The sequence below is a fragment of the Zootoca vivipara genome, chromosome 14, assembly GCF_965207765.1.
Source record: "Zootoca vivipara chromosome 14, rZooViv2.hap1.1, whole genome shotgun sequence".
Lineage (NCBI taxonomy): Eukaryota > Metazoa > Chordata > Lepidosauria > Squamata > Lacertidae > Zootoca > Zootoca vivipara.
Window position 1 is genome coordinate 42,761,161 of NC_142597.1, and position 11,738 is coordinate 42,772,898.

At 47.4% G+C, this 11,738-nt stretch overlaps 1 protein-coding gene across 1 annotated transcript in view; it reads left to right on the forward strand.

Moving 5' to 3' along the window:
• Positions 1-11,074, forward strand: part of TEX14 (testis expressed 14, intercellular bridge forming factor) — a 52,334-nt gene extending 41,260 nt beyond the window's left edge. Inside the window, exons 23-27 of the mRNA XM_088658205.1 lie at positions 779-972; positions 4,461-4,560; positions 6,982-7,090; positions 9,399-9,494; positions 10,934-11,074. Coding sequence (XP_088514331.1) covers positions 779-972; positions 4,461-4,560; positions 6,982-7,090; positions 9,399-9,494; positions 10,934-11,039 — 605 coding nt within the window. The 3' untranslated portion in view covers positions 11,040-11,074. The remainder of the gene's footprint in view (positions 1-778; positions 973-4,460; positions 4,561-6,981; positions 7,091-9,398; positions 9,495-10,933) is intronic.
• The last annotated feature ends 664 nt before the right edge of the window (positions 11,075-11,738 follow it).

Here is an 11,738-nt window from a genome sequence, read left to right on the forward strand (position 1 = left end):
GAGTGGATATTTTATATAGGTAGGTGCCTTAGCCATCTGGAGTTTGGGAAGCCCTGATCCTGGGGTTCAGCAGTGCTGTTAAATCACTTAGAATAGGGGTGAGTAAACTCCAGCCCTCTAGATATTTTTTTGTACTACAACTCGTATCATTCCTGATCTTTGGCTGTGCTGACTGGGGCTTCATTTGGGATTTAACTTGATAATATGGCTTTAGAGCAGGCATCCCCAAACTGCGGCCCTCCAGATGTTTTGGCCTACAACTCCCATGATCCCTAGCTAACAGGACCAGTGGTCAGGGAAGATGGGAATTGTAGTCCAAAACATCTGGAGGGCCGAAGTTTGGGGATGCCTGCTTTAGAGGTTTCGTTCCACATTGTCCCCCTGGTTTTTTCCATCATCCTGGGGTCAAAATTCTGCTGTCGGGAACACATTAGAAATGTTCCCATAGGAGTCAGTGGAAAGTGCTGACTTGTTATGCTAACGTTCGCCTGACTGACCATTTCCTCAGAACAAATTATGTTTGGATAGCAGGACTTTTGTGTACATGTGCCTAGAAAAACCTCTGAGTTGTCAATGGCTGGAACATAAGCAACTGGACAAAAGTGCCCAGTTTCTGCCTTTGGCCACACCCACCTTTGGCACCTTTGGCATTCCCATGGGGGAATGTGGCCCTTGGGCTGAAAAAGGTCGCCTTTTGTGACTTTTTGCTGTGAGGCAAAAAAGGGGAGGTGTTCTTACAGGGCTCCCCCTCTCATTGTGTTTTGCCATGTCTTTTCAGCACAAGCGCCACCCAGGTTTTCCTCCACTGTCACGAAGTACAAGGATTACTGCGTGACAATAGACACAACAGGCTGGGGGAGCCAGGAGGCCTCCCTGTTGGGATTCAGCACCTTTGCCACGGCTTGTGCTCAAGGGAAGATTGTAGAGTTGCCCCCCACCCCCCAGGAGTCATCCGCCACAGTCTCCAAAACGGTGAGTTGAATTGTGGTCAGACCTTGGGCATCTGCAGGGCACGTGGGCTTCCCTCCTCCCAAACACATAAGAACAAGTTACAAGAGAGAAATTGTTTGCAACCGCAGATCTTTTGAATGTGTGCTTCAGGACTCTGTCACTCAGTGGTGGAGCATCTGCTCTGCATGCACAAGGTCCCAAGTTCAGTCCTAAGCATCTTTGGGGGGCTGGGAATCATCCTCTCCCCTGAAAGCCTGGAAAGCCACGGCTGCCAGTCAGTGCAGGCAGCACTGAGCTAGGTCAGCTGATGGTCTAGACCTGCACAAAGTGCAGCCAACAATGAATGCAGTTAACATAATTATATAACTGCATGCCAGGCAGAAAAGTGTTTCTCCCTTATAACACTAGAACTTGTGGAGCCCCTACAAAGCCGAATATTGGAAGATCCAGGACAGAGGAAAGAAAATCTTTCTTCATGCAGTGCGTAGTTAAACTGTGGAACTCCCTCCCACAGGACAAGAGGCAGGGTTAGCCACCAACTTGGATGGCTTTAAATGAGAATTAGACAAATTCATGGAGGAAGAGAGGGCTCTAGATGGTTACTAGCCTGGATGGCTATGCTCTGCCTCCACGTTTGGAAGCAGCGATGCTTCCAAATACTACTGTAGTTGTTGGAAGCCAGAGGAGCGCAGAGGGCTCTTGTGCTTTGGTCCTGCTTGCGGATTTCTCATTAAAGGCTTTGGGTTAGCCACTATGAGAGAAGGGGGCTGGACTAGGCGGGCTATTGGCCTGATCCAGCAAGCTGTTCTTATGAGGTTCCCTGAATGAGTATATAGAGAACAAGAAGACCCAAAGTATGAAAATATGCTATGTTATCCTTGGATATATATATATATATCTCAATATGAGAAGAGAGAGAGAGAAAGAATCAACACCACAGGTAAGAAAATAACTGTAACATATAATACAAGACAAAACACGGGCTGCAGGTCTGTCTTTGGGGAGAGTTTTGACAGCAAACTCCTTCTTGGAATGTAGCTCATTTCCTCCATCCATCAGTGGCTGAAGGAAGTTCTTCAGCCAGAGCAGCTGCTTTCTTGTTGATGTGTCCTTCACTACAAACAGAACCTAATGTTATAGATTATATCCCTTTTTTTGTTTTAACACACAAATAATGTACATTTCCTGAGGATGCAAATAGGATTTTCCACACAAATTGCATTCTCTCACTTTGCCCAGTGGCAAAAACAGCAATAACCGTTGCTGCCATAAAACATAATTTTATAGTAGCTGGGAACCTGCTGACTCATGTGACTAATCAGATAAGTCAAACTCGTTGTTGAGTCAGCCAGGGCTTACACAGAGTTCAGAGTAAAAATCCTGTTTCCCTCCTACCCAGGCAACTGCAGAAAGAATCCAACTACAATCATGCAGTTACCCCATCAAGATTCCTTTTTGTGTGTGTGCTGCAGTTTCATCAATGTGTGTTATGTGCGTCACACGTCAAGAAATCTAAAAGGGTGGGGAGACACAAACTGAAAATGAGCAAGCTTCTGCCCATTCTTCACCCATCCTCAAGCCGATCTTAGAAATGCTCCGACTTGAACTGAAAAGCAGGTGTGATGTGAAACTATAATTGGAGCAAGGGAATGGGAAATCCACTTCCTGCTGGTTGGTGTGGGCCATTTTCTAGTCCTAAGGGGGACCCCTAGTAAGCACCCAAGCTCTCCAAACCTCAGCACCAGCCTTGCTCTTAAGAGTTTGGTCTTTGTTTTAGCACAGCTTTTCTTTAAAAGAGGGTGCCTCAAAATGTCAAGAAAGCCACCCAAGAAAACCTCAGAATGTGATGTAATATGCCCACGTTTGTTAAAGCAACAAGCAGTCGGGGAGACATTATCAGTTCTGTGGTGTCAAACAGCCCTTGCTCTGTTCTCTCAACCCATTTCCAAGGCAACCTCAGCCAGTCCCCTTGATCTGTGTTGCTGCAGCTCTTCCCCTCCATTATCTCCCCTGCCATTCAATAGAATTCTAAGGAGCTGCCGAGTTCCCCGCCCGCCCTGTTGTCATTCATTGGCAGGGTTGTTGCTGCTTCTAGACAAAAATTGGAGGTCACTGAACCACAACAGCAGTCGGCAGGTCACTGCTGCCTACTCAGGGACTGGCCAGGCAGCCGGCCGGTGCTTATTAAACTCATTAGGGGCCGCAGATTCATCTTGGCTGGAGTCGCCTGCAGAATTCCAGACCAAGGAGGCTAGGCTAGAAGGATAAATGACTACAGGGAGTTTTCCCTTTAATCAACTGCTTCCCTCCCACGGAAAATGGGGGGGGGATGTTTTTCGCAATTAGGCAAGTGCCAGGCATGTTCTCTCCCCCAAAACACAACCAGCTTTGCTCATCAGTCAGCATGGCACGAGAAGCTTTTGTATCCCCTAGTGACTGAGCAGGGAGGTAGGGAGTAAGGACAAATCATTTTCACTAATCTGGAGAAGGGCCATAACTCATAGGCAGAGTGCGTGCTATGCATGCAGAATGTCCCGGGTTCAGCCCCCCAGCATCTCCAAGTGGGGCTAGGAGAAGCTTCCTGTCTGAATTCCTGGAGAGTCACTGCCAGTCAGTGTTGGCTTAGTGGGGGAGGTTGAAGGAGCTAGCTATTCCAGTCAGCCTTGCAATATGTGGTCCTGCCTCCCATGGGCAGTGGGGTGTGTGTGTTGGCCCCCTCTTGTCAGGATGCCTCCTGCTTGTCTCCCTGCCCCCGTGGGCATTTACCATAAGCAAAACTGATGATCTTTTCTCATCATTCTCTGTAAAGCTATTTTCACAGTACTTTGTTCAGCCAGGAAGTGCAAAAGCTGGTACGTAACATAAGCTTACCTGTGAGACCACCTGGTGCCATATAGGCTGCTTCAATCTGCAGAGCAGGCACTGGTTACAGGTGCCACAAAGCACTCGTTCCACATTTATAAGAAAGTGATATTTTAGCGTGGCGGCATCTACACTTTGGAAATCCCTGCTTATTGACACGAGGCAGGTGCCTTCACTGTACCCCTTTTGGCACCTGCTAAAAGCGTGCAGAGTCCAAAGGGGCCACGAGGATCATCTAGCCCAACCCCCTGCAATGCAGGAATCTTTCGCCCAACATGGGGCTCGAACCCACGACCCTGAGGTTAAGAGTCTCACACTCTTACCAGCTGAGCTATCTTGTTTTTAAATGGATTTTTTTCTTACTGATTTTATTGTTCTTTTCGTAAACTGCTTTGTGTCCTCCCCCACAACAATCAAGGGGTATATAAATAAATATATTTTGCAATAAAATAAATAGTTGAACCATCCAGCTGCATATTACTCCTGGAGAGCAGGATGTGTGGAACCAAGTGAATCTGCACCAAAGTCCACAGTTTCTTTAAGCACCCCACCCCCCCTGTTTCTGACCCATCCAATGTTAATTCTGATCAAGGAAAAGGGAGCTGGGGCCTCCCTTGTCGATCTTAACACCTTTTTATGTTTCACAGGGTGCCTCGTCGGAACCCCCTGGCGTACAGTTGCACCTTCAGAGGGGTCAGAAAGAACTGGAGACTCCCCCTTCTGCTCAGGAGAGCCAGCTCCAGGAAGGTAGGGCAGGCAGCATGCAGATTGAGGGCTCCTGAGTCTCTTTTTTTAAAAAATATATTTTTATTAATTTTCCAATTAAAACCAATTATATCACATTCATTATTTCAAATTATACACATATATATATCAATCAAACCGAATGTTATGCCAAATTGTCTAAAGAATTTTTTATTTGGGTTCCCATGCTTCAAGAAATTGGGGATTCCTCGCAACCGTCCACTGCCGTCTTTTTTCTAAAGTTCAAATCGTCCTCCAAGTTCATAATAATCCAGATCTTCCCCTTACAGTCACATAGATGTTTTCCACTTTCAACCGATTGTTTCCCAGCTGCTGAGATAAATATCAAACAAGGTTTCACAAATGTTCTTTCTCCTGTGTGGGTTAATCAGTCCAGCCTCCCCATAAATCTTCTTAGTCTGGAGCTCCCTGTTGCGTCGAAGCAGCGCCATCTTAAAAAACTCAAATCACTTTCGTTTTCTCTCATAGCCATGAAGATTAACGATCTTTATAGAATTTACAGCTTTTCCAGGCAGAAGACCCAAACATCAAACCATAAACTCTTGGTAAATTAATGGATCTCCTTGCCCTATAGCTGAACTTAGCTTCAGGTCGCTGCTCCAATTCAAAGTGCGTCACAGCTCATAAATCCTCCGAACGCGTCCAGGACTCCTTCCGTCCGACTAGGGGGGGGGGGGCTTTTCTCATCGGCAACTCCACATCTTTAAAAAATATGCTCAGTAACAACAGTTTATAAAGTTCAACTCACACAGTCTTTTGCTTCTCTTTCACTCCAAACAAGCCAGGACATCGCGTCTGGGAAGGTACGAAGTAACTCATATGAAGAAAAAAAAAAAAAACTCAATTCCCTTATCGCTCCGTCCCCATCAATCCTTCTTCCAGATGATATACAGCCTTTGACTCCTCTCCCTCAGCAGCATAAATTTCTCAGCAGTAAACAGCGCTTCTTCCCCTCCTTCTGAAGTATGTCCATAGATTTAAGCCTAATTATCTTCTTTAACCATGGAAATCCCCGCCATGCAGATTAGCGTCCGGGAGTCCTGGCCCTCGTAAGTGCTTTTCAGCCCAAGCTCCCCCCACTCCATAAACAGTCGGAGTGGGTCTGGGGGCATCGCGGGCCAGCGGCCCCTCTCCGTAACCCCCGGAGAGGGTAGGGGGTTGCCATTTACTCCCCTAGCAACCGCCAAATTCCTTACGAAGGTCAGAGGGATGGAAAACAGGTCCGCCATTCCTGCCGGCGGAAACCGGAACCTCGAGGGCTCCTGAGTCTCAGTGCAATTTTGGGAGACACCCTGTTGTTGAAACAATGGCTACCAGCCCCTGCTATTTATTTATGCATCTTCTTCCATTAAGGAAGGTAAGAGAGAGAATTAAAAGCAACACAAAGAAACAGAATAGGTATATGTATTTAAAAAATAGTACAAAACGGACACCTGTGGCAGAGACCTAGTTATCCTGTGGGGGAAAGCTTGTTGATGGTGATGTTATACCTCCACTGTTGGAGGCAGTGAATCCCAGTTCCTGAGAGTGCTGCTATTGCTCTCAGGTCCTGCTTTCAGCCTTCTCATTGGGGGTATTTGAGCACAGTGAGAACTGAGGATGCTGGACCAGATGGGCCCCCTTTGACCATGATCCAGCAGCCGAGCCCTTGTGATGTTCTGAACTCTGTGTGTTCTATGGGCTTCGCCAGTTTGCTTAACTTTGCCCTTTCCCCTCCCACTTGTAAATATTTTAATGGTGTAGCCAAAAGGTGTAATCTAGTCACCCACCTTTCCATCTGTTGGTGCTCCACACATGCAGGAATGTGTCCATCACACACTTCCTCATCAGCAGCCCCTAAGGGCCCACCAAACTCGGCTCCATAAATACTACAATTTATAAAATGCAAGCCATTTCATATGTCTGAGTAAATGCAAACAAAATAATGGAGCACAACAGCTGCCCTGGTGCTTTGAAAATACAGTGGTACCTTGGCTTACGAACTTAATCTATTCCAGAAGTCCGTTCTTAAACCGAAACTGTTCTTAAACCAAGGCACGCTTTCCCTAATGAGGCCTTCCACCGCCAGTGCCCTTCTACCGTTCGGATTCCATTCTTAAACCGAGGAAAAGTTCTCAAACCAAGACACTATTTCCACTTTTGCAGAGTTTGTAAACCAAATCGTTCTTAAGTTGGACTGTTCTTAAACCGAGGTACCACTGTAGATCACAAAACCATTCCTGGAAGCTCCTTCGAAGTTGCCGGTGCGGTAAAGTGGAATTTCAATTTTTATAGATGGTGCAGGCTGAACTGGGTGCCAATTGCCAGATCTTGAAACTGGCTGAGCTAGGGATTGTTTGGCAAAAACACTCCAGAATATCTCCAGCTCTTTGATGTATCCTATTAATGCTCTTTTGATGCCAGTGATTCCTGAGCAAGCAGATTCAGAAGATCAAGAAATAAAGCTGGACGAGTGCAAAGCTGATAGCAGCCTCTGGAACAATGACACCTTGTGTCTAGAAGATACAGACAGGTACACAGTGAGCTTCTAGAACTGGGGTGTGTGGGTGTGGGTGAGAGAGATTAATTTCACTTCAGTCCAGCAAGATGGGCTCTTTCCATTGCCAGTTCCCTGATTACTTAAGGCGGAGGCTCCCTTAACCAACTACATTCTTTCTGCGGCACCCCTGTGGGGCTCAGGAGCCCAGTTATGTCACCCCTTGTCTGCAGAGCTGGCAGCCTCTCACTCGTTTCCGAACACTCCCCTTGTGGAGTGCTCCCTCAGCCTCCTCTCCTCTCCCTTCTCCTTGGGAGTCCTCTGGGCAGCTGCTGGCACCGTTCCTGGTCTCTGAGCTGCCCTCCCACACCAAAGAGGTGCCTACTTTCACTGCCCCACAGGGGCTTGGGACTTGTCTGTCCATTCCCAACAGTGAGGGCTGACGGACTGGCTGGCCGGGCTCTTCTGAGTCTGCTTCAGCTCCTGGCAACCAGCACCCCATCACCAGCTCCAGAGGCACCATTCAACTGCAGAGCTTATAGTCAGGGCTGCTGCAATAAACATCTGGGCAAGCCTTTGGGGGGCAGAGATGTGAGAGGGCATCAGAGGAGGGAAGGAAAGAGGGATAGAGGCCAGTGTTGCCCGCGGAACCCTTGACCATCATTCAAGGCACCCCAGGTTGCCACAGCAGACTGGTTGAAAACCATTGACTTAAGGAGCCCAATCAGCCTTTAAATGCTTCTGCTGTTGTAAAGCAGTAGTGCTGAGTAAAGCTTTGCCTCCACCTGCCAAAAGCTTGCAGAGAACCTTTGCCCAGCACTTCACTGCATTCCAGAGTTGTTAAATCAGCTCTGCAGCATTTCTCTACAGTTGGTTACTTGAATGCAAAAGTCTTACAAACTGGTTTTCTAGCACACCTCCCCCCCCAAATAAGCGTGCATACAATTAAAATACAGATAAAGCAGCACCCATCAAAATTGCAATGTTCAGGATTCAATAAGTTACAATACAACAAGGGGGAACAGCATCATCTCATTGATAGAGCCTCTGCCTTGCATGCAGAAGACCTCAGATTCAGTCCTCAATGGCATTTCCAGCGAGGGCGGGGGAAAGACTCCCTGCCCGGCATCTTGGAGAGCTGCTGCCATTCAGGGTAGAAAATGCTGAGCTAGGTGGACCCAGCAAGTCTTGTCTCTGTATAAAGAAGATTCCTATGTTCATAATAATAAAACAAACCCTGTTTGCATAGCAGCAAGGATGCAGAGTGAAAGAAGCAGAGAAGCCAGCATTCAGTGTAAGCCAGCGATGAAGGGCAGTGAAAAAGTGCATTGAAATTCTTTCTTCAAACTCCCTTTGCAGGCCTAATAACCTTGAGTGGTATCAGTAAAAGGCAGTGATAGAGAAAATGGTTTCTCTCTCTCTCTCTCTCTCTCTCTCTCTCTCTCTCTCTCTCTCTCTCTCTCTCTCAGCTCCATCTGGTACGCAGGCTGAGACCCTACCTGCCCGCGGACTGTCGCTAGAGTGGTGCATGCTCTAGTTATCTCTCGCTTGGACTAATGCAATGTGCCATAAGTGGGGCTACCTTTGAAGGTGACCCGGAAACTACAACTAATCCAGAATGCGGCAGCTAGACTGGTGACTGGGAGCGGCCGCCAAGACCACATAACACCGGTCTTGAAAGACCTACATTGGCTCCCAGTATGTTTCCGAGTACAATTCAAAGTGTTGGTGCTGACCTTTGAAGCCCTAAACGACCTCAGCCCAGTATACCTGAAGAAGCGTCTCCACCCCCATCGTTCTGCCCGGACACTGAGGTCCAGTGCCGAGGGCCTTCTGGTGGTTCCCTCGCTGCAAGAAGCCAAGTTACAGGGAACCAGGCAGAGGGCCTTCTCGGTAGTGGCACCCACCCTGTGGAACGCCCTCCCACCAGATGTCAAAGAGAAAAACAACTACCAGGCTTTTAGAAGACATCTGAAGGCAGCCCTGTTTAGGGAAGCTTTTAATGTTTCATGGATTATTGTGTTTTAGTATTCTGTTGGAAGCCACCCAGAGTGGCTGGGGAAACCCAGCCAGATGGGCGGGGTATAAATTATTATTATTATTATTATTATTATTATTATTATTATTATTATTATTGCGGGAGGCAGTGGAAGACAGGAGTGCCCGGCGTGCTATGGTCCATGGGGTCACGAAGAGTCGGACACGACTAAACAACTAAACAACAAAAAAATTATTATTATTATTATCTCTCTCTCCACCCCACCAAACACCCAGCCCTTCAGCATGCCAGCATCCTTTCTAATAATCTGGATTTTGGGGGCATGTGTTTCCTTTTCTTTTGCAGGGCTCACTCAACCCTTGATGATATTTTGGAAGCTGTCCTCAGGCCAGTTGCTGACAGTCGCAACCCTCGCGCAGAGCCACCAGCCCCCATCAAGAGGTTAGTGAAGTGACTTGACAACCCATTCGTATCACCCAAGAAAGACTGTTCTCTGCTTGTGAGAATGAAGGGATGTCGGTGGAGCTGGCAAACTGACTAGTACCAGAAGCAGCAGCATATTAGAAGGCCCTGGACGGAGATCTCACACTGATGCTCGATAGCGGATTGAGGTGGATTGAGAACAAGATAAATTTACCTGGCAGACTTAAGGATAGGTCTGTACCAGCTTGTTTCTATACTTCTTGGCTCAGTGCAGACATAACAGTAGCTCAGAGGTGGGAGAACTTGCTGAATATTACAATTCCTTGATCCTTGTCCAAGCTGGCTGGGGTTGGTGGAAGTTGGAGTCTAGTAACATCTGGAGGGTCATTGATTCTCCTAGCTTCCTGCTTGCAAACTCCATATGCAGTGGCTTTATAAACCATGCCCGCCAGCCACAGTTTCTTGTTGGTTTATAAACTATGGCTTAGCATTACAGTAATACCTCGGGTTACGAACGCGATCCGTTCCGGATCGCAGTTCGTAACCCGAAAAGTTCGTAACCCGAACACTGCGCAAAGCGCCATTTTGCGCATGCGCAGACCGCGCGCGCGGTGGAAACACTTCCGGGTTTGCGCAGTTCGTAACCCGAACTGTTCGCAAACCGAGGTGTTCGTAACCCGAGGTACGACTGTACTGGTGAACACAGATGTTGTAAATAACACTGAGCTAAATGGAGCAATTGACTTGGTGTAAACTGATTCTGCCCACAGTGAACTTGTTGAAGTTAGTCATATGCATTAATTTCAGTGGGTCTACTCTGAGTAGGACTAGTATTGGCTGCAACCCTATGACGCTAACCTGGAGAAGGCCCTCCCTTGAAGATCTCAATGCCCAGGCAGTTATATGTACAGGAGAAGGTGGTTCTTCCAAGTACGTAGACATGGATGAAATGGTCAACTTCTGCTCCCATGGGTTTTCCTTTTCCAAATCTAAAATTCAATTCTCCACACTTCAACAGCTATTTGTAATTATTATTATTATTATTATTATTATTATTATTATTAAAAGCTTTTGAAAATTTGTAAGCATTCCGGTGTAGGTTTCTCCAAACTGTGCATTTTTGAATGCAATTTTGAACTAAGGTACACATTTTTACAAGCAGTCTTTCTAATTGTAGTGCATTACTGTATATTCCCCCACAAATGCTTGCGTTTATATGCACGCTTCATCCTCATGTGTTAATTTTTCTACATATTGTTTGGTTGGAGAACTGCGCTGCAAATTTCGGATGAATTTTGAAGGCTACCTGGGTTTCATTTCTTGTGCTGTTTCAGAAAGGGCTGCTTTTGTAGGTCCACCTTTAAAATTGTTTCCAGAAGTGCTGATTGGATAGATGCCATTAAAAACGGGCCGCACCCCAAAGCCACCCCTGACACAACACCTCTCTGTCCCCTAAGGGAGCCAAGCCACGCCCATCACGGAAACATTGAGATGAGGGACGGAGCAGAGGACAGCTTCAGCGAATCGGAGGGTTCTGCCGAGAATGTTGAAGATCTGTCTTGATCCATAAAAGAAACGTGGAACCATGCCCCTTCATTGTGTCTTTTTAGTGTTCTCCCCCCCCCCCCAAGTGTTGAGTTCGAAACCTCACAAAGCTCCAAACAGATCAAACCTACTGGCCATGGTGGCTTGTGCTCCACCTCCACAGTTGCTTTCAAATGCCAGTTGCTGGAAACCACAGGAGGAGCAAATGCTCTTGTGCTCAGGTCCTGCTCCCTGGTTGGCCACTGAGAGCAGGGCACTGCACTAGAGAGGCTTTGGCCGGATCCAGCAGGCTCTTATGAACGACGAAGGGGGAAACCAGGTTTATGCAAGTATGACCCTCTTTGTGGCAAGACCTTTTCATCTAAAATGCTTGCTCAGCTCATTGCGATGTGCAACTTCTCACTGGTTCTCCTCCCCAAATAACGCACACATGCACACCCCAAAACCACCCACCCACACCCACCAATCAGACTCCACTGGAGCAGAAACTCATCTGCACCCTGCGGAGCCCCTACCTGTGCCATGACCCCCTGTATGCGTGCACTGGGGATTGGGACCTGGGACCTTCTGCATGCTAAGCAGGTGCTCTGCCGGGGAGTTAGAGCTCTTCCCCTAACCTTGTTAGGCAGGATTTACGGCCGCCTGCGGAAGATTGCCTTGCAAGGGATTAGGCCGATTGAAACCGAAGCAGCCGCTAGAAGGAGACCAATTTTTCAT